Below are 24,325 nucleotides of genomic sequence, written 5' to 3'. Positions count from 1 at the left end.
AACAAAACAACCCAACACACAGCCATTAATGTCTGAACATGTAGGGGAGGTTATAGCAGGGGTTTCAACAGCAGCGAACAGGATAGGCAGGAATGTCCAACATATAAGTATATGGAAGTGGAACGAGACTGAGTCATTGTCCAATGCAATATCGCATCGGTAAAATCAATAAACAAACATTTCAATGAACAAACATTAATCTTTATTTTGAGCACTCATTATTTAGTTTCAAGTATCATAACAAAGAAATCTTTCCTTTTTTTTTTTCTTTTTGGGGGGGGTCTCTAGTTTAGGGTTTTCCCCCTAGGGTTGTAAATTAACGCTAAAGAAATGACACCCTGCTGCAATGTAAAGTAGTAAGTGCACAGCCTGTATAAGGCTGGGTCCACACTACGTTTTGTCCCATACGGGAGCGCATACGGCAGGGGGGAGCTAAAACCTCGCGCTCCCGTATGTGACCGTATGCGCTCCCGTATGTCATTCATTTCAATGAGCCGACCGGAGTGAAACGTTCGGTCCGGTCGGCTCATTTTTGCGCCGTATGCGCTTTTACAACCGGACCTAAAACTGTGGTCAACCACGGTTTTAGGTCCGGTTGTAAAAGCGCATACGGCGCAAAAATGAGCCGACCGGACCGAACGTTTCACTCCGGTCGGCTCATTGAAATGAATGACATACGGGAGCGCATACGGTAACATACGGGAGCGCGAGCTTTTAGCTCCCCCCTGCCGTATGCGCTCCCGTATGGGACAAAACGTAGTGTGGACCCAGCCTAACAATGTTTAATTTTGTGTCCCCTCAAAATAACCCAACACACAGCACTTAATGCCTAAACCTTGGCAACAAATGTAAGTAAACACCTAAGTGGAAATGTCCTAATTGGACCCAAAGTGTCAATATTTTGCGTGGCCACCATTATTTTTGAGAACTGCCTTAATGGGGTATTTTTTATTTTTTTTTTTAAATCAACTGGTGCGAGAAAGTTTAACATATTTGTAAATTACTTCTATTAAAAAATCTTAATCCTTCCAGTACTTATCAGCTGCTATATGTTCCACAGGAAGTTCTTTTCTTTTTGAATTTCCTTTCTGTCTGACCACACTTCTGTCCATTTTAAGAACTGTCCAGAGTAGGAGTAAACCCCTATAGCAAACCTCTCCTGCTCTGGACATTCCTAAAATGGACAGAGGTGTCAGCCAAGAGCACTGTGGTCAGACAGAAAGGAAATTCAAAAAGAAAAGAACTCCCTGTGGAGCATATAGCAGCTAATAGGTACTGGAAAGATTAAGATGTTTTAATAGAAATAATTCACAAATCTGTTTAGCTTTCTGGCACCAGTTGATTTAAAAAAAAAATTTTTTCCAGTTGAGTACCCCTTTAAGCCTCTTGGGCATAGAGTTCACAGGAGCTTCACAGGTTGCCACTGGGGTTCTCTTCCACTACTCCATGACAACATGAAGGAGCTGGTGGATGTTAGAGACCTTGTGCTCCCCCACTTTCCGTTTAAGAATACCGCACATATGCTCAATAGAGTTTAGGTCTGGATACATGTTTGTCCAGTCCATCACCTTTACCCTCAGCTTCTCTAGCAAAGCAGTGGTAGTCTTGGAGGTGTGCTTGGGGGTCATGATCATGTTAGAATACTGCCCTGCAGCCCAGTCTTCAAATACATCCCTGCTTCAGTATGATTGATTCCAATTTGATGCAAAGTGCAGTGTATGGTTTAGGCACTGATAGCCTGACTCCTCACCCCTTTAACCTTTGCAGCAATGCTGGCAGCACTCATATGTCTATTTCCCAAAGAAAACCTCTGGATATGACACTGGGCATATGCACTTAACATCTTTGGTCAACCATGGTGAGGCCTATTCTGAGCACATCCTGGCCTGTGAAACAGCTGTTTTGTCTTTCCCACCATGCTGCAGTTAAGCTTAAAGGGGTACTCCGGGGAACTAAACCTATATTCCATCCTTTCCCTCTCACCAAGCTATGAATTTGTCTAAATATGATTCATTAGCTATAATGAGCAGTTTTCCACATTCAGCTGTCACGTAGATATAATCACTGACTGCTGTCATTCAGAGCATAGCATGATTTATTGCTGGGAGAAAGGATAGTTTAAAAGACAAGACATGTAGTGTGTGAGGCTGACTATTTTCAACACAGCATGCACACAGATAGTTAAAGCAATTGGCTGGCAGCCATTACACAGAGCTGCACTGACACCTGAGAGTTGTAGACTGTGCTGCAGACAAGAAAAAAAGTATTTAGGAGACATCAGGGGCCAAAGGATCTGCCAAAACCACATGGATAACTACAGGAGACACAAAACAGGTATTGTGGTGGCTTTGGGGCATTTTTATTTTTCTTAACTTTCCCGGAGTACCCCTTTAAGGCGCATGGCAATTGTGTTTTAGCCTAGGCCATCTTTCTTTAGAGCAACAATTCATTTTTTCAGATACTTATATAGTTTTTTGCCATGAGGTGCCATGTTGGGCTTCCAATGACCAGTATTAGAGTGTGTAAGAGTGATAACACCAAATTTAATGCCCAATTTGGACATTTAATAGCTGTATGTTCAGTTACATTGAGGGGACAGAAACATTAAACACTGTTATACAGGTCATGCACTACTTTACATTGTAGCAGAGAGTCATTTCTTCAGTGTTGTCACATGAAAAGATACAGTATAATAAAATACACTGTTAAAAAAAATAAAGGGAACACTTAAACAACACAATGTAACTCCAAGTCAATCACACTTCTGTGAAATCACACTATCCACTCAGGAAGCAACACTGATTGACAATCAATTTCACATGTTGTTGTGCAAATGGAACAGACAACAGGTTGAAATTATAGGCAATTAGCAAGGCACCGCCCAATAAAGGAGTGGTTCTGCAGGTGGTGACCACAGACCACTTATCAGTACCTATGCTTCCTGGTTGATGTTTTGGTAACTTCTGAATGATGGTGGTGCTTTCACTCTAGTGGTAGCATGAGAAAGAGTCTACAACCCACACAAGTGGCTCAGGTAGTGCAGCTCATCTAGGATGGCACATCAATGCGAGCTGTGGCAAGAAGGTTTGCTGTGTCTGTCAGCGTAGTGTCCAGTGTCGTTTTTTCCTCTTTACCTTCTAAAAATCGTAACTCTTATATATTTTCATCCACAGACTAGTATGAGGGCTTGTTTTTTGCGTGTTTGTAGTGACATCACTCATATTACCATAAAATGTATGGCGCAACCAAAAAAAAATACTATTTGTGTGGGGAAATTTTAAAGAAAACTGCAATTTTGCTAATTTTGGAAGGTTTTGTTTTCACTCCGTACAATTTATGGTAACAATGACTTGTGTTCTTTATTCTGTGGGTCAATATCATTAAAATGATATCCATGATTGTATACTTTTATATTATTGTTGCACTTTTTAACTTTTTAACCAAATTAGTACATTTAAGATCCCTCTATTTTGGCAACCTATAACTTTTTCATTTTTCTGCATAAGCGGTGGTAAGAGGGCACATTTTTTGCGCCATGATCTGTACTTTTTATTGATACCACATTTGTGTATCTAAAACTTTCACAAATTTTTTTATTAATTACATTTTTTTTATAAAATGTGACAAAAAAGCAGCAATTTTGGAAAATGTTTTCTTACGTTCACGCCGTTCACCATATGGGATCAATGACATTATATTTTAATAGTTAGGACATTTACGTACGCGTCGATACCAAATATGTTTATAAAAAAAATGTTTACACTTTTTGGGGGTAAGATGGGAAAAAGGGATATTTTACATTTTTATTGGGGGAAGGGATCAATATCCAGACCTCCATGGGTTGATAAATTTGATTTCCATTGATAATTTTTGTGTGATTTTGTTGTCAGCACATTCAACTATGTAAAGATGAAAGTATTTCATACGATTAGTCCTAATTCAGACCTAGGATGTGTTATCTTAGTGTTCCCTTTATTTTTTGAGCATTGTATTTGTAAAAATGTGAGCAGTGTACTCACTTGTAATATACTGTATATTCATTAAGTTGGTAAAACAAAATGCTCTCTTAAATATTTCCAATAATTGTATACTATGTCATTGAGATCAAACAGTCCCTGAGAGAAATAAGCATACAATATTCATTCTTCAAATAATTCACATGTCAGTCAAAGCCTGTAAATACCTAAATATTTGCTAAACCGCCTATTGTTCAAATAATGAATTTTCTCCTAAGTATGTTCGCCACGCTACACGACTCTGGCCTAGCAGCACCCTATCTGAGGAATGCTACCACAAACATAACTTTCCTGCACATTCCATGCTTTCAGAAAAAAATTCTCTCTTTACGACAAATTTACCTAATGTCACTGCAACCTGTAGAGTCGGTTCTTTCATACACTGTTTTACCATAGAGCCAAGCATTGCAAAACCAAACACTCCTTACCAGCTTTCTCTGCAAACCACATTGTTCCCAAAACTCCTTGCAGAGCTGTTACTACAAATTTATTTCCCTCTACTTGTCCACACTTGTTCACATTACTATTCAGTGTAAGTACTTCTCAGGGTGATAAATTCCACTTGTTTTGTCTGCATTCAGCTTATTGTTTAATTCCTTATAAACTATGACAGACATACAGTCAGGTCCATAAATATTGGGACATCGATACAATTCTAACATTTTTTGCTCTATACACCACCACAATGGATTTGAAATGAAATGCTTTAACTGCAGACTTTCAGCTTTAGGTTTTAGATTCAGATTTGAGGGTATTTACATCCAAATCAGGTGAACGGTGTAAGAATTACAACAGTTTGCAAATGTGCCTCCCACTTGTTAAGGGACGTAACAAAATGGGACAATTGTCTTCTCAGCTGTTCCATGGCCAGGTGTGTGTTATTCCCTCATTATCCCAATTACAATGAGCAGATAAAAGGTCCAGAGTTAATTTCAAGTGTGCTATTTGCATTTGGATTCTGTTGCTTTCAACTCTTAAGATGAGATCCAAAGAGCTGTCACTATCAGTGAAGCAAGCCATCAGTAGGCTGAAAAAACAAAACAACCCCATCAGAGACATAGCCAAAACATTACGCATGGCCAAAACAACTGTTTGGAACATTCTTAAAAAGAAGGAACGCACAGGTGAGCTCAGCAACACCTAAAAACCCAAAAGACCAAGGAAAACAACTGTGGTGGAAGGCCGAAGAATTATTTCCCTGGTGAAGAAAACCCCCTTCACAACAGTTGGCCAGATCAAGAACACTCTCCACGAGGTAGGTGTATGTGTGTCAAAGTCAACAATCAAGAGAAGACTTCACCAGAGTGAATACAGAGGGTTCAACATAAGATGGAAACCATTGGTGAACCTCAAAAACAGGAAAGCCAGATTAGAGTTTGCCAAACGACATCTAAAAAAGCCTTCACAGATCTGGAACAACATCCTATGGACAGATGACACCTGCTCATAATCCTAAGCATACACCTCATCAGTGAAGCATGGTGGTGGTAGTGTCATGGCGAGGGCATGTATGGCTACCAATAGAACTGGTTCTCTTGTATTTATTGATGATGTGACTGCTGACAAAAGCAGCAGGATGAATTCTGAAGTGTTTCAGGCAATATTATCTGCTCATAATAAGCAAAATGCTTCAGAACTCATTGAACGGCGCTTCACATTGCAGATGGACAATGATCCAAAGCATACTGCAAAAGTAACCAAAGGTTTTTTTTTAACCCCTTAAGGACATAGGGCGTATCCATACGCCCCCGTTTCCAAGTCCTTAAGGACCGAGGGCGTATGGATACGCCCTGAGCATTTCCGGACCCCACCGCTAGCCGGAGGGGAGCCGGAGCCGGATGCCTGCTGAAATCGTTCAGCAGGCATCCCGGCATATCGCCCAGGGGGGTCATTATGTCCCCCCATGTCGGCGATTGCCGCAGATCGCTGGACAATTCAGTCCAGCGATCTGCGGCAGATTCCGGGTCAATCGGGTCTCCAGTGACCCGATGACCCGGAATTACTGGCTGATCGGGGCCGTCAGAGACGGCCCCGAACAGCCATTGCCAGCAGGGGTGAGGTGGCACTGGTGCCACCTCACGATCGCCCTGATTCGTCGGCCGACCAATCAGGGCGCCTGCTGCGGGTGTCACTCCCGCAACCCGCTCCGCCCCTCTTCCGGAGGACGTGAGCGGTTGCGGGAAGACGACCCCCGGTGCTGGGGACCCCGATCCCCGGCGTCCCTGTTGGGATCGGGGCCCCAGGAGCGACGGCCGCGGCGGAGACGACGAGGGACTGACCTGTGCTGCTGGATCGTTGGAGGTGAGTGACAGCCTCCTGCTGTTGCTTAGCAACAGCTCCCAGCATGCAACAAGGGCATGCTGGGAGCTGTAGTTATGCAACAGCAGGAGGCAGACCACCACAACTCCCAGCATGCCCTTATGGGCATGCTGGGACTTGTAGTTTTGCAACAGCTGAAGGCACATTCTTTCTATGTAAAAGTGTACCTTCAGCTGTTGTGTAACTACAACTCCCAGCTTGCACAATCAGCTAAAGTGCATGCTGGGAGTTGTAGTGGTGCATCTGGTGGTTGCATAACTACAACTCCCAGCATGCCCGTTGGCTGTCTGTGACTGCTGAGAGTTGTAGTTTTGCAACAGCTGAAGGCACACTGAGTTAAGTAGTAAACCAGTGTGTCTCCAGCTGTTGCATAACTACAATCCCCAGCATCCCCAGCCAATGTAGTATGCCTCCGGCTGTTGCATAACTACAAGACCCAGCATGCCCTTCCGCTGTCCGTACATGCTGGGGGTTGTAGCTTTTGCAACAGCTGAAGGCACACTGATTGCAAAACACTGAGTTTGTTACCAAACTCGGTGTTTCACAACCTGTGTGTCTCCAGCTGTTGCAAAACTACAACTCCCAGCATGCACTGATAGACCGTACATGCTGGGAGTTGTAGTTTTGCAACAGCTGGATGTTTCCCCCCCCCCAATGTGAATGTACAGGGTACACTCACATGGGCGGAGGATTACAGTAAGTATCCGGCTGCAAGTTTGAGCTGCGGCAAATTTTCTGTCGCAGCTCAAACTGCCAGCAAGAAACTACTGTGAACCCCCCTCCCATGCGACTGTACCCTAAAAACACTACACTACACTAACACAAAATAAAATAAAAAGTAAAAAACACTACATATACACATACCCCTACACAGCCCCCCTCCCCTCCCCAATAAAAATGAAAAACGTCTGGTACGTCACTGTTTCCAAAACGGAGCCTCCAGCGGTTGCAAAACTACAACTCCCAGCATGCACTGATAGACCGTCCATGCTGGGAGTTGTAGTTTTGCAACAGCTGGATGTTCCCCCCCCCAATGTGAACGTACAGGGTACACTCACATGGGCGGAGGATTACAGTAAGTATCCGGCTGCAAGTTTGAGCTGCGTCAAATTTTCTGCCGCAGCTCAAACTGCCAGCGAGAAACTACTGTGAACCCCCGCTCGTGTGACTGTACCCTAAAAACACTACACTACACTACCACAAAATAAAATAAAAAGTAAAAAACACTACATATACACATACCCCTACACAGCCCCCTCCCCAATAAAAATGAAAAACGTCTGGTACGCCACTGTTTCCAGAATGGAGCCTCCAGCTGTTGCAAAACAACTACTCCCAGTATTGCCAGATAGCCACTGACTGTCCAGGCATGCTGGGAGTTTTACAACAGCTGGAGGCCCCCTGTTTGGGAATCACTGGCGTAGAATACCCCTATGTCCACCCCTATGCAATCCCTAATTTAGGCCTCAAATGCGCATGGCACTCTCACTTTGGAGCCCTGTCGTATTTCAAGGCAACAGTTTAGGGCCACATATGGGGTATCGCTGTACTCGGGAGAAATTGGGCTTCAAATTTTGTCGGGTATTTTTTGCTATTACCCTTTTTAAAAATGTAACATTTTTGGGAAAACAAGCATTTTAGGTTAAAAAAAATTTTTTTTTTTTACATATACAAAAGTCATAAAACACCTGTGGGGTATAAAGGTTCACTTAACCCCTTGTTACGTTCCCCGAGGGGTCTAGTTTCCAAAATGGTATGCCATGTGTTTTTTTTTTGCTGTCCTGGCACCATAGGGGCTTCCTAAATGCGGCATGCCCCCAGAGCAAAATTTGCTTTCAAAAAGCCAAACGTGACTCCTTCTCTTCTGAGACCTGTAGTGCGCCAGCAGAGCACTTTTCACCCCTATATGGGGTGTTTTCTGAATCGGGAGAAATTGGGCTTCAAATTTTGGGGGGTGTTTTCTGCTATTACCCTTTTTAAAAATGTAAAAATTTTGGGAAACCAAGCATTTTAGGTAAAAAAAAATAAAAAATGTTCACATATGCAAAAGTTGTGAAACACCTGTAGGGTATAAAGGTTCACATTACCCCTTGTTACGTTCCCCGAGGGGTCTAGTTTCCAAAATGGTATGCCATGTGTTTTTTTTTTGCTGTTCTGGCACCATAGGGGCTTCCTAAATGCGGCATGCCCCCAGAGCAAAATTTGCTTTCAAAAAGCCAAATGTGACTCCTTCTCTTCTGAGACCTGTAGTGCGCCAGCAGAGCACTTTTCACCCCCATATGGGGTGTTTTCTGAATCGGGAGAAATTGGGCTTCAAATTTTGGGGGGGTATTTCCTGCTATTACCCTTTTTAAAAATGTTAACATTTTGGGAAACCAAGCATATTAGGTAAAAAATAAAAAAAATTTTTTACATATGCAAAAGTCGTGAAACACCTGTAGGGTATTAAGGTTCACATTACCCCTTGTTACGTTCCCCAAGGGGTCTAGTTTCCAAAATGGTATGCCATGTGTTTTTTTTTTTTGCTGTTCTGGCACCATAGGGGCTTCCTAAATGCGACATGCCCCCAGAGCAAAATTTGCTTTCAAAAAGCCAAATGTGACTCCTTCTCTTCTGAGACCTGTAGTGCGCCAGCAGAGCAATTTTCACCCCCATATGGGGTGTTTTCTGAATCGGGAGAAATTGGGTTTCAAATTTTGGGGGGTATTTTCTGCTATTACACTTTTTAAAAATGTTAAATTTTTGGGAAATCAAGCATTTTAGGTAAAAAAAAATATAATTTTTTTTACATATGCTAAAGTCGTGAAACACCTGTGGGGTATTAAGGTTCACTTTACCCCTTGTTACATTCCCTGAGGAGTCTAGTTTCCAAAATGATATGCCATGTGTGTTTTTTTGCTGTTCTGGCACCATAGGGGCTTCCTAAAGGTGACATGCCCCCCAAAAACCATTTGACGCTCCTTCCCTTCTGAGCCCTCTACTGCGCCCGCTGAATAATTAACATAGACATATGAGGTATGTGCTTACTCAAGAGAAATTGGGTTTCAAATACAAGTAAAAATTTTCTCCTTTTTACCCCTTTCAAAAATTCAAAAATTGGGTCTACAAGAAAATGCGAGTGTAAAAAATGAAGATTTTGAATTTTCTCCTTCACTTTGCTGCTATTCCTGTGAAACACCTAAAGGGTTAATACACTTACTGAATGTCATTTTGAATACTTTGGGGGGTGTAGTTTTTATAATGGGGTCTTTTATGGGGCATTTCTAATATGAAGACCCTTCAAATCCACTTCAAACGTGAACTGGTCCATGAAAAATAGCGAGTTTGAAAATTTTGTGAAAAATGTCAAAATTGCTGCTGAACTCTGAAGCCCTCTGGTGTCTTCCAAAAGTAAAAACTCATAAATTTTATGATGCAAACATAAAGTAGACATATTGTATATGTGAACCCAAAAAAATATATTTTGAATATCCATTTTCCTTACAAGCAGAGAGCTTCAAAGTTAGAAAAATGCAAAATTTTCATTTTTTTCATCAAATTTTGGGATTTTTTACCAAGAAAGGATGCAAGTTACCATAAAATTTTACCACTAAGTTAAAGTAGAATATGTCACGAAAAAACAATCTCGGAATCAGAATGATAACTAAAAGCATTCCAGAGTTATTAATGTTTAAAGTGACAGCGGTCAGAATTGCAAAAAACGCTCCGGTCCTTAAGGTGAAAAAGGTCTCGGTCCTTAAGGGGTTAAGGGAAAGAAGTGGAATTTTATGCAATGGACAAGTCAATCACCTGACCTGAATCCCAGTGAGCATGCATTTTACTTGCTGAAGACAAAACTGAAGGGAAAATGCCCCCAGAACAAGCAGGAACTGAAGACAGGCCTGGCAGAGCATCACCAGGGATGAAATCCAGCAGTGTCTGGTGATCCTCTATGTGTTCCAGACTTCAGGCTTTAATTGACTGCAAAGGATTTGCAACAAAGTATTAAAAAGTGAGAGTTTGATCGAGGCTGGGTCCAAAACACGTTTTTGCAATTCTGTTTCCGTATCAGGTTTTTAATGTAAAACGCATTTTTCAAAACCATACTAAACTGTATCAAAATGTGCGTACAAATTTTAACCCACATACGGTTGAAAACCGTATACGGTTTGAAAAAATGATGTCCGGTTGCATTCATTTTTAAGAAAAAAAAACATATACGTTTTGAACTTTTCACTCCATTATGAATAAAGTTTCACTTGTTTGATTGAAATTCCAAGAAAAAAAAACTTTCGGTGTCAAAAATCATATGGTGAAAACCAGATGGAACCGTACGTACATACGGTTCTGTACAGTTTCAATTAACTCCCATGTTAAAAAAACGTATGCGGTTTCTATACGTTTTTTTACCCAGACTAAAAACTGTGGTAGGCTACCGCACACAACCTGATGCATCTTTTGGCATACGGTTTTCAATGGAGAGTCAATGTATACGGTTTTCAATACGGTTCCATATGGTTTTCACATTGAAAACGTATATGGGAACTGTATTGCAAAAACGTGGTGTGAACCCAGCCTTATGATTATTATTCTGTCCCATTAACTTTAGTTAATGCAACTAATGCAACAGCTGTAGGCATCCTGATTGAAAACTACAGGTCTTTTGTTTCAATGGGTGGGGTGGCTGATGTGTGGGAGGGAGGAAAATGGAATTGTGGGATTTGTAGTCAAAAAAAGAAAAGTCAAACAGGAAATACAAGTTCACAAAAGAGCTAGCCACAGTGTTATGGTAATCTCATGACATAGCCATTTAGACAAGCCAAGACAAGCGCAGATTCTTCCTAAGCATGTCCATTACTGTCTGCCAGGTATGTACTAAAATCACATTATGGTGGAAAACCCCTTTAAAGCACATCTTGTTCGTTTCATTTCAAACTCATTTTGGTGGTGTATAGAGCCAAAAATGTTAGGATTGTGTCGATGTACCAATATTTATGGACCTGACTGTATATACACAAGTATATTTTAACACATAACACAGTGTTCTGTATAATGTATTATAATGGGGACATTAAATGGCACAGTACTCTTTGTGCATATCCCTGGCAGGTAATGTTTTGATATATTCCTAAAACCCATTTTAAAACCTCAAAAGAAAAGCATCACAGACTCAAACCTAGATTTATACCTTTATATACATTTGTGTTGCCTCCTTCCAGTTTTCATTTATAAACCTGGCCATAGCAAGGAAGTTTATATAGGGAATTTCAATTGATAGCACCACCGGGGCAGAGAAATAGGTAAATTGATACAATATATCCACTATACAAAGGTGCGGAAAATGCTGTTACTATATATATATAAAATAGAATAAATAATAAAACCTGTCATATAATGCAATTCACTTCGTACAAGTCAGTGTAACTGCCCACACAGATTTTTAAGAGTTCCCTCTAAGAAAATGTTAACAAGCCTGAGATTCCATACAGAGTCTTTCTGACAAATTTCTCAAATGTCAGCATCACAAATATCCCATATATAATGCCCTCAATAAAACAGCCCAAAAGCTTTACAGAGGCAGTTTTAGTTTTCATTTTGCAGGGCATGTGAATTACCTAGTAAATCATTTCTGGCAGTTTCTCTTTCATCCTAATACATGCTCACTATTGTGTCAAATTATTTAAACTTACAAGCTTTCTTTCTATAGCTATAATTCTGTCATTTTAAAGGCTTTATATCAAATCTATGGGGAAAAACTAGAAAAACCACACCATTACCAAACTTTTTTATTTTTCCGCGTATGGGGCGGTATGAGGGCTAATTTTTTGCGCCATGATCTGAAGTTTTTAGCGGTACCATCTTTGTATTGACAGGACTTATTATTTTATTCATTTTTTCATGATATAAAAAGTGACCAAAAAGACACTATTTTGGACTTTGGAATTTTTTTGCGCGTACACCATTGACTGTGCGGTTGAATTAACTATATATTTTTATAATTCAGACATTTCCCCACGCGGTGATACCACATATGTTGATTGTTATTTTTATTTACACAGTTTTTTTTTTATGGGAAAAGGGGGGTGATTCAAACTTATTAGGGAAGGGGTTAAATGATCTTTATTCACTTTTTTTTTCACTTTTTTTTGCAATGTTATAGCTCCCATAGGGACCTATAACACTGCACACACTGATCTTTTACATTGATCACTGGTTTCTCATAGGAAACCATTGATCAATGATTCTGCCGCTTGACTGCTCATGCCTGGATCTCAGACACTGAGCAGTCATTCGGCGATCAGACACCAGGAGGTAAGGAAGGGACCCTCCTGCTATGTCACAGCTGCTCATGATGCTGTGGCGATCCCGAACATCCCCCTGAGTTAACCGGCAACGATTTACTTTCACTTTAGACGCAGCGTTCAACTTTGAACGCCACGTCTAAAGGGATAATAGCGCATCGGCAACGCGATCAGTGCCGCGCGCTATTAGCCACGGGTCCTGGACGTTGTTAGAGGTCGGGCCCGACCCGCTATGACGCGGACTCAGGACATACATTTACGTCTTCGGTCCTTAAGAGGTTAAAGGGGAACTCCGGTGGAAATTTTTTCTTTTTTTAAATCAACTGGTGCCAGAAATTTAAACAGATTTGTAAATTACTTCTATTTGAAAATCTTAACCATTCCAGTACTTATCAGTTGTTGTATACTAAAGATATACTAAAGAGAAATTTGGGAAGTTCTTTCCAGTCTGACCACAGTGCTCTCTGCTGACCTCTGTCCGTGTAAGGAACTGTCCAGAGCAGGAGAGGTTTTCTATGGGGATATGCTTCTAATCTAGACAGTTCCTGACATGGACAGAGGTGTCAGCAGAGAGCACTGTGGTCAGACTGGAAAGAACTGTACAATTTTCTATGTAGTATACAGCAACTGATAAGTACTGGAAGGGTTAAGATTTTTAAATAGAAGTAATTTACAAATCTGTTTAACTATCTGGCACCAGTTGATTTGAAAACTTTTGTTTTCCACTTGTTTCTGCCAGAGTTCCCCTTTAACATGTATAGCTTGGAAGAAAGAGACAGAGGGGATATGACAGAAACTTTTAAATACATAAAGGGAATCAATACAGTAAAAGAGGAGAGCATATTTAACCCCTTAAGGACCAAGCCCATTTTCACCTTAAGGACCAGGCCATTTTTATTTTAACATTTTCGTTTTTTCCTCCTTGCCTTCTAAAATCCGTAACTCTCTCATATTAGGGCTTGTTTTTTGCGTGACCAATTGTACTTTGTAATGAAACCTCTGATTTTACCATAAAATGTACGGCGAACCCAAAAAAATATTTTTTTAAGGAAGGAAATTTAAATGAAAACCACAATTTTGCCCATTTTAGAGGGTTTCATTTTCACACTATACCCTTTACGGTAAAGATGAAATATGTTCTTTATTCTGTGGGTCAATACGATTAAAATGATACCCATGGCTAGATACTTTTATATTTTTGTACCGCTTAAAAAAAATCGAAAACTTTTTGTACAAAATCAGTAATCTAAAATTACCACCTATAACTTTTTCATTTTTTCGTATATAGGGTGGTTTGAGGGCTCATTTTTGGCGCCATCATCTGAACTTTTTATCGATACCACATTTGCATATATAAAACTTTTATATCATTTTTCATTAATTTTTTTAAATAAAATGTGACAAAATTTTTTTAATTTTTTACGTTTACGCCGTTCACCGTACGGGATCATTAACATTATATTTTGATAGTTTGGACATTTACGCACGCGGCGATACCAAATATGTTTATAACTTTCTCTTTTTGGGGGTAAAATGGGAAAAACTGACTATTTTTATTGGGGGAGGGGATTTTTCACTTTTTTTTTACTTTTTATTTTTACATTTTAAAACTTTTTTTTTAAACTTTTTATGTCCCCATAGGGGAGTATCTATAACAATCATTTGATTGCTAATACTGTTCAGTGCTATGAATAGGACATAGCACTGATCAGTATTATCGGCTATCTCCTGTTCTGGTCTGCTCGATCTCAGACCAGAGCAGGAGACGCCGGGAGGCGGCCGGAGCCAGGTGAGGGGACCTCTGGCCGCCATTACAGATGATCGGATCGCCGCAGCAGCGCTGTGGGTGACCCGATCATCTATTTTATTATGAGCATTGCCGCAGATGCCGTGATCTCTACAGATCACGGCATCTGAGGGGTTAATGCCGGATGTTGGCCATTACCAGCGGGTCCCCGATGCGGGCACCGCTCTGATGCTCGCGGTCATACACAGGACGTAAATGTACGTCGTGGTGCGGGAAGTACCGCCAAACCAGGACGTACATTTACGTCCGTGGTCATTAAGGGGTTAAAAGAAGAAAAACTACCACAAGAGGACATAGTTTTAAACTAGAGGGGGAAAGATTTAAAAGTAATATCAGGAAGTATTTATGCATGGAGTAGTGGATGCATGGAATAGCCTTCCTGCAGAAGTGGTAGCTACAAATACAGTGAAGGAGTTTAAACATGCATAAGCATAAGACTATCCTTCACATAAGATAGGGCCAGAGACTATTGATAGGATTCAGATTATTGGGCAGACTAGATGGGCCAAATGGTTCTTATCTGCCGACACATTCTAGGTTTCTATGTCCTGCCGAACATTTTAAAAAGGAGGTTCTGCAATAGCTAAAGAATGCATTATAATGCATAATGGAAAATTTACTGGGTATTTATTTTCTATTTTATTCAACTATTATGAAACTATTCTGTCCAGTTACTACTGGATGTTGTCCTAAATTCCAGATATTTTGAAATAGGCAGCTGGAAATCGCACAGAACACACACCTTTATCTTGACTCTATTGAAACAAAAGGAAAACATGATTTTTCATGTCTTACATACTAAATCCCTTCAAAAGGAGACACACCTTTTCCTAAGAGACCTGTTTTATACTGGCAAATGTGTTTTGAATACACAAAAGTATTTGTTAGGCATGTTGTAAATTATAGCATTACATCTCAGTAGTGATGTCACTACTTATATCACATTCACTGCCATGATCTATAACCAGCCATATGACACATTTTCATAGAGTTGAGTAAGTTCAATAAGGGAGTATTACACATTCAAAGCAAGGCCAACTATGAGAATTACCTCATAAAATCAGCTTGCTGTAAATTGAAATGCATTTTTGTAAACGTACAACTTCTTCTCGGCGCAGGCCCTCAAGCTTTCATTTGGCTACAGAACTCCACGACTGCTCCCAATAGTGTTGTATTTTGCAGTAAAGGGCACATTATTCAACACACAAACACACAGCTACAAGCATTTGCAGAAACCATAATACACCACATTACTGATATATTTCCAGATAGCTATGGACATTCTGCTAAGGGGAATGTTTAGAAATAAGAAGAAACAATTGCTATAATTGCTGAAAACAATACATTAAGAGTTAATCCCCCATAACCAACTCCTCCATGAAGAGCAGTGGTATACCATTTACTAAAGAAGTCATTGGCAGTGAAAGGGTTGTGATCGACTATACCATCTCATACCTTTCACATTATTGTCATATTGTGTATGCAGTCTGCCATGCTTCTTACTGTCAAATGAAACATTAGCTACAACCACAAATGGCTCTATCAAATACCAATCTGCTTGCAGTCACATAGATAGACAATCAGGCGTCACAATAGTGCACTGACCCAAACTTACCTCTGCTGCAAGGTAATTCCCAGTTGCAAGGTGCTTAAACCTATATAAACTGTTCCAGTGACCAGCTCCTCCTCTGCAAGGGTCATGATGTACAACCTTTAATAAATAAAAAGAGGAAAAAGGCATCAACATCCTGGCAGAAACTGCAATTTTGGGGGGATTTGGTTTTTACACAGTGCACTTTATGGTAAAAAATAATGCCTTATCTTTATTCTGTAGGTCAATGCAATTAAAACTAAATAGAAATGGTTTTCTTGTATTATTGTACTACTTAAAAAACATTGCAAACTTTATTTAACAAAATTGGTATTCATAAAATTTGACTCCTATAACTTTATTTTTCCGTATACGGGGCTCATTTTTTGCGCAATGATCTGTAGTTTTTATCGGTACTATGTTTTTATGGGATATTTGATCACCTTTCATAACATTTTTTGATATATGATGCAATAAAAAATCTGTATTTTTGCCGTTTGGAATTCTTTTACGTTTACATTGTCTACCGTGGGGGATCATAAACATTATATTTTAGTAGTTTGGACATTTATGCACGTGGCGATACCAAATATATTTCTTTATTTTTTGCAAAATGGGAAAATGATAATTACATTTTTTATTAGGAGATGGGGTTTTATATAATTTTAGAAACTTTATTAGGCAGACATGCAATGTTTTTTCTATATATCTGATATGAGGAAATAACCAAAGGGAGAAAGGGATAACCAGGAGTACTCCAATGGAAAAAAACATTTTTTTTTTTTATTAACTGGTACCAGAAAGTAGACAGATTTGTAAATTACTTCTATTTAAAGATCTGAATCCTTCCAGTACTTATCAGCTGCTCTACGCTTCACAGGAAGTTCTTTTATTTTTTTATTTATTTTCAGTCTGACAGTTCCTGACATGAACAGAGGTGTCAGCAGAGAGCACTGTGGTCAAACTGAAAAAAAACTCCAGAAAGAAATACAACTTCCTGTGGAGCATATAGCAGCTGATAAGTACTAGAAGGCTTAAGATTTTTAAATAGAAGTCATTTACAAATATGTTTAACTTTCTGGCACTAGTTGATATTAGAAAATTAGTTTTCGCCCGGAAGTACCCCTTTTAGGACACAACCCATTATGGCCTTCAGAACCCAGCCAATTTTCATTTTTGAATTTTAATTTTTTTCCTCCACGCCTTTTAAGAGGCCTTTTAAGAAGCATAACTCTTTTATATTTCTAACTACAAACCAATAGGGCTTGCTTTTTGCACATCCAAGTGTACTTTGCAATGACAGTATTTATTTTACCATAAAATGTATGGCTAAACCTACAAATTATTATTTGTATGGTGAAATTGTATGGTGAAAGAAAACTTTGGGGGTTTTTCTTTTACACTGTGCAATTTATGATAAAAATGTTATCTTTATTCTGCACCATTATCTGTAGTATTTAACGGTTCCACTTTTGTTTTGTTGGGATTTTTGCTCACTTTTTATTCATTTTTTCTGATATATGATGTGGCCAAAAATCAGCATTTTTGGCATTTGGTATTTTTGCGTTTATGTCATTCACCATGGGGGATCATAAACATTATAGCTTAATAGTTTGGACAATTACATTGGACTCTGGTCTTTTTTCAACCTTATGAACTATGTAACTATGTAACACATGCAGCAATACCAAATATGTTTATTATTTTTATTTTTTTGTAAAATGGGATAATAAGGGTGGTTAGATTTTTAGTCTTCATAGGGGATTGCATTCACTGTTCAATATTATACTATTGCATAGCATTGAAAAGTGATATCGGCACTCTATTGTTAAAGCTTGGCTCTCCCGGACTGCATTACTCCATTGTGGTCCAGCGGCCGGAGGGAGGTAAGGGGACCCTCCACTACCATTTTTGCTTGTAGGACCCCAAGATCACATTGCGGGACTCCGAAGAGCTTCACTAAAGTACCGGCATCTTTCACTTTAGATGTTGTCATCTGTATTGATCATGATGCCTAAACGGATAATGAAGATGCCAGCGGGATCGCCACTGCCCATTATTATTGGTGAGGTCCTGGCGAGTGTTAGAAGCTGTTCCTTACTGCCTGTGAAGCAAGCGCAGCTCCTGTGCTCATTTAACACTCCAAGGTGTACGCGCCCTGGTGCATTAAGTTCCAGACGGAGAGGGCGTAAATGTACGCCTACGCCTGATGTCGTGTGTACAGGTTAAGAGCCTTTTGTCACTATGTATTTTTCAAGTGGAAATTCTGCTCAAAAATTTAAAGTGCAGCAGCCTCCCATTGTTTTCAATGGGATTCACAATATTGAATTTCCACGGTGGACGTTCCTTCTGGATTTTTTTTTCTCCTATGGGAGCAATGGGTTGGAGAAGATTAATATGTATTTAGAATTAATTTGGTAAATGTTAGAAAAACTAAAACAAAATAAAAATAAAAAGGTGGTCTTCCAGATTTTAGACAAAAATCTTAAAAGGCAGCTGCAGGTAAACTCCACACAAAAGTGTAGTGTAACCCATACCCACATCCTAAACATGTATACTTACCCTTTTTTGTTACACAGTAACTTCCTATGCACTTCTTCTCTATATATGGCTCCATATATATAACAGCAGACTATGTGGGTAGCAGACTACAAGTTCCATCATGCATTTCTAAAATATACTCTATGCTGTTCTTTTCAATTTGTATTATTTGACTGCTAAAGAGCAATTCTACACACTATTGTGAACTTCATTTTGTGCTCCCTATTCTCACCTCCACTTCCCAGAGAGCATTGGAGCTAGTTGCTGAAGTGGCTGACTGGCGTAGAGTGGTACGCAGAAACACATGGTGCCGAGATTTATATTCATCACATGTAAGGAACTTCTCTTGTTCAGCATGAAATAGGCGAACCACATCACCCTATGCAAATAATAAGTGAGTTAATAGAAGTGATAGCAAGTGTGTGCATAAAATAAAAATAAAGGTACAAACATTTGGTGCAAAGCAAATAAAAGAATGAGAATCCTTGACTATTAAGTATTCATATAGAAAAACTATTACCCTATCATAAAGCTCATTTTACACTGTCTGTTCCACAACTGAAGTAAACACATTTACATTTGACAGTTTACATCAGTTTTGTAATCCGCTACAAATTGATCACAATGGTAAAAGATGATCATGAAGAATCCTGTATAAAGATGATTAAATACCAGAACATCATAAAGCTTGTTAAATGGGTTATGTGGTTCATTAAAACTAATGGCCTATCATAATGATTGTAAGAAGAGGAGAAAGGTAACACATGACTGCATGATCAAACTACACAGAGGGGGGCATTTATCATTACTGTTGCACCTGCAGTATATTTTAGCTCACGCACTTTTTTCATGATCATCTTCACTTTGTGAAATGTTTTATCTCTTTGCACCATTTTTTGTTGCATTTAGCATTCTGGCAGATGATGCATTTTGTCATTTTGCATTCTAAAAATGCTTGAGGTGTGGCATAGCTGCCTAAAGATTTTAAGACAAATTTGTTATTTGCAACTTTTTAAAATATGGCAAAATTTTTGCACTTACATAAACTGGTGTATGCTGTAGAGATTCACATGGCAAAAAAAAGTGATCTGAAATATGTCATCAATTTATCATTCATTGTCTGACTATAGTGATTTGGATATCAGTATTAGGCTGGAATTCCACTTGTTTTTTTTGGGGGGGAAAAACGCCAAAAAACGCTGTGGCCAGATGTTAGCTGTAAATCGCAAAATTCTTTTTCCACTTGGTGTTTTTCAGTTTGGCATTTTTTTATCCTTCTGGCGTTTTTTCACTCTTTTTTGGAAAACGCCATGTGGGTTTTGTTTTTTGCAGGCGATTTTTGTTCTTTTTTGGACTTTAGCGATCCAAAAAAGTGATAGAGATACCTTTTTTAATAAAATTTCGTAGGGTACCATTAAAAAAAAAAAAAAAAAGATACAGTAGTGATGGAAAAAATGGTATTTAACTACATTTATCTTTTTTATTACAACATTTTTATAAATTTTTAAACAGGGATCAATTTATGTATGCGGGCAGGGCACTAAAAATATAGCCGACAATAATAAAAATGTAGTGTGTGTGTGTTTTTCCCTTTTTTTTTCTTTATATTTTAGGTGGTACTACTACTCCTAGCATAGAACACAATGTTCCATGATGGCAGTAGTAGTACCTGTACTAACTGACAGATCACAGCGGGTCCGTTGCGTTCGTTCTGTATAATTTATAGATGCGGCTGGACGCTCTTCTATGGTCCCCTGCACTGCCATATATATATATATAGACCTATTCATATTTCCCACCGAGAGCTGTGATTGGCCAGATGGTTCCAGCCAATCACAACTCTCTGTGGGAAATATGAATAGGTGTATATATACGTCAGTGCAGGGGACCATAGAAGAGCTGCCGCATCTATACATTATACAGGAGGATCACAACAGGTGTCAGGAGTGACATCCACTGTGATCTTTCCTTAACTGCAGGTACTACAGCTCCCAATAGAGTGTGCTCCACGTTGGGAGAAGTAGTAAATGCAGTTAAGGACAGATCACAGCAAGTGTCACTCCCGACACCCAATGCGATCGTCCTATCTATTGCAGAGGTGCGGAGCAGCTTTCTCCTGCGTTCCCCATCTCTGCTCTGTACTCCAGCCAGTGATATGAATAGAACATCGCTCATTTACATTTCCCGCTGAGAGTGGGATTGGCTGCCACCATCCAGCCAATCACCACTCTTGGCGGAAAATATGAATGAGTGATGTTCTATTCACATCACTGGCCGGCCGGGAGTATAGTGCAGAGATGCGAGCACTGTATAGAGCTGCTCCGCATCTCTGCTATATTATGGACAGTCGCATCGGGTGTCAGAATTGACAACAGGGGCGATATGTCCATTAGTACAGGTAATATTATTCCCATCATGGAACAGTCTGTTCCATGCTGGGAGCAGTAGTACTACTACCTAAAAAATAAAAAATAAATAGAGGAAAAAAAGGGAAACACACATACACACTTTATTAAAAAATTAATTATAAGTTCATAATGAAAAAATAAAAATGTCCTTAAATAAATTTTTACCATCCCTACTGCATCCTTAATTTTTTTTTTTTTTTTTTTAGTACCAAACACATTTTGAAAAAAAAAAAAAAAAAGAACGCCAAAGGGGCCAAAAACCGCCAGAAAAAACATCAGACGCAGGAAATTTCTGGTGTTTTTTCTAGCGTTTTTTTCCGTGGAAAAAAATGCTGGAAAAAAACCCAAGTGGAATCCTAGCCCCTTAGTGGCCCTATAGATGTCATAATTAAAACAGTGGTGATGGATACGAGAAAGAAAGGGTTTATCCTTTTAGTTCAGGAGTAATGAAAATAATAGAACATTGATCTCTGATTCTTGTTCTTACCCCTTTTAGGGCATCCTCCATGTAGTCTTTGTATTGCATGAATAGACTGATCTTCCAGCTGGTATTAGAATTTACGGAGTTCACCTATAACAGAGTAATTCTGAAGTACATTACATGCTTACTGACACCCTGTCTGTACTTAATACTTACTTTATGAGAAATAGCAACGCAACTCTGCCAAGAAAACATGCTGTCCTCTGTTCTATTTAAATCTTTGGTGTACAACATCATAAATGTATGGCAAGGCTATGACATAGTGCTCATGCAACAACAAAAAACAAGCCCTACTTTGAATGACTGACTCAAATTTAACCCCTTAAGGACGCAGGACGTAAATGTACGTCCTGGTGAGGTGGTACTTAACGCACCAGGACGTACATTTACGTCCTGAGCATAACCGCGGGCATCGGAGCGATGCCCGTGTCATGCGCGGCTGATCCCGGCTGCTGATCGCAGCCAGGGACCCGCCGGCAATGGCCGACGCCCGCGATCTCGCGGGCGTCCGCCATTAACCCCGCAGTTCGCGATTAAAATGAACGATCGGATCGCCCGCAGCGCTGCTGCGGGGATCCGATCATTCATAACGCCGCACGGAGGTCCCCTCTCCTTCCTCCGTGCGGCTCCCGGCGTCTCCTGCTCTGGTCTGTGATCGAGCAGACCAGAGCAGAAGATGACCGAAAACACTGATCTGTTCTATGTCCTATACATAGAACAGATCAGTATTAGCAATCATGGTATTGCTATGAATAGTCCCCTATGGGGACTATTCAAGTGTAAAAAAAAATGTAAAAAAATGTAAAAGTAAAAGTAAAAAAAAAGTGAAAAATCCCCTCCCCCAATAAAAAAGTAAAACGTCCGTTTTTTCCTATTTTACCCCCAAAAAGCGTAAAAAACATTTTTTATAGACATATTTGGTATCGCCGCGTGCGTAAATGTCCGAACTATTAAAATAAAATGTTAATGATCCCGTACGGTGAACGGCGTGAACGAAAAAAAATTAAAAAAGTCAAAAATTCCTACTTTTTTAATACATTTTATTTAAAAAAAAATTATAAAAAATGTATTAAAAGTTTTTTATATGCAAATGTGGTATCAAAAAAAAGTACAGATCATGGCGCAAAAAATGAGCCCCCATACCGCCGCTTATACGGAAAAATAAAAAAGTTATAGGTCATCAAAATAAAGGGATTATAAACGTACTAATTTGGTTAAAAAGTTTGTGATTTTTTTTAAGCGCAACAATAATATAAAAGTATATAATAATGGCTATCATTTTAATCGTATTGACCCTCAGAATAAAGAACACATGTCATTTTTACCAGAAATTGTACGGCGTGAAAACAAAACCTTCCAAAATTAGCAAAATTGCGTTTTTCGTTTTAATTTCCCCACAAAAATAGTGTTTTTTGGTTGCGCCATACATTTTATGATATAATGAGTGATGTCATTACAAAGGACAACTGGTCGCGCAAAAAACAAGCCCTCATACTAGTCTGTGGATGAAAATATAAAAGAGTTATGATTTTTAGAAGGCGAGGAGGAAAAAATGAAAACGTAAAAATTAAATTGTCTGAGTCCTTAAGGCCAAAATGGGCTGAGTCCTTAAGGGGTTAAGAAGTTATGGCTCTCTGAATGCAATAATAAAAATTAAAAAAAAAAAAATGAAAAACACTGTGGTGTCCTTAATAGCTGATAACTAAGAATTTGTGGACTCTATAAGTCAGTTTCGAACCCACCTGCTCCCATCCCTTTTATCTATGACTGATGGAGCTGTGTATACAGACATATCAGTGGCCGTCATTTATTAGTGAAAAGGAGAGGTGGGGAAGCAGAGGGCTTGTGAATGCAGTGGCCCAGCAGACACCTATTACATCAGCTACCAGCTATTATTTAAATGTCAAAATATATTTTTCTGTTCGTATAATACCTCAGCAAATCTATACTTCAGATTATTGGAACAGTACACAAGCAATAAAAAATATAGGCAGCTATCATATAATGTCATTGCTGAACAAAGGATCAGATGTGAAAACTCCATAAACTCAATAGCTCTAAATCTTGCTTCTTCCAAAAACAGCTAAACCTGTTCAAAATCTCCCTGTAAACGCAGCTCTAGGGTTTTTTCATCATGTTTCTCTTCAAGGTGGTACCTACTAAAGCAAAGTGCCTATGATCCATTTGTTCCAAGTAATAGTAAAATCAGATTTTTATTCTGATTTTTATTTATTTTTTTCTTATCATTTAATGTAATTAGAAAAAAAGGCAAAGAAGAATATGGCAATTTTACATAGGCCACTTTCGGCACAGTTTTTGGTCATAATTTTAATGCATTTCTTTTTTCTTATTAAAGTAAAATATTGTAGCAAAACCATGTCAAAAAAATATGGCATGTGTAAATACAGCCCTGCGCTCACAAATTGGACAACAAGAGTTGTTTGTAAAGACAGCCTGGACCTCTACAGCTAGACAAGTATGGTCAGAATTATAAAAGGGTTATTTGTCAGCTTCAACTTTAAACAGTGACTGGGTGTAAGCAAAATAAAAACCGTGCATATTTATATACAACATATAATGCTTCGCACCTACAGATATACTGTAAAAAAAAACTAAGATGGAAACACAAGTGTTCACTATGGACAAACAAAACACAAATATATTGCAGCATTAGGCTAAGAACAACAAGGCCTTATACAGTACAGACCAAAAGTTTGGACACACCTTCTCATTCAGTGTTTTCTTTATTTTCATGACTATGAAAATTGTAGATTCACACTGAAGGCATCAAAACTATGAATTAACACATGTGGAATTATAGACATAACAAAACACTGAAACAACTGAAAATATGTCACATTCTAGGTTCTAGCCACCTTTT

At 39.1% G+C, this 24,325-nt stretch overlaps 1 protein-coding gene across 2 annotated transcripts in view; it reads right to left on the bottom strand.

The window, feature by feature from the left end:
• ITPR3 (inositol 1,4,5-trisphosphate receptor type 3) overlaps positions 1–24,325 on the bottom strand; it is a 275,928-nt gene that overhangs the window by 182,088 nt on the left and 69,515 nt on the right. For both annotated transcript variants that reach the window (XM_056557562.1, XM_056557561.1), the window contains exons 7-9: positions 21,451–21,534; positions 18,788–18,934; positions 16,039–16,134 (exon numbers count right to left, since the gene is read on the bottom strand). In XM_056557562.1, the coding sequence (XP_056413537.1) occupies positions 16,039–16,134; positions 18,788–18,934; positions 21,451–21,534 (327 nt within the window). The remainder of the gene's footprint in view (positions 1–16,038; positions 16,135–18,787; positions 18,935–21,450; positions 21,535–24,325) is intronic.

This window comes from Hyla sarda, chromosome 2 (assembly GCF_029499605.1).
Source record: "Hyla sarda isolate aHylSar1 chromosome 2, aHylSar1.hap1, whole genome shotgun sequence".
NCBI lineage: Eukaryota > Metazoa > Chordata > Amphibia > Anura > Hylidae > Hyla > Hyla sarda.
The sequence above is the reverse complement of the archived record's forward strand: the minus strand, read 5'-3'. Positions and strand labels throughout refer to the sequence as shown.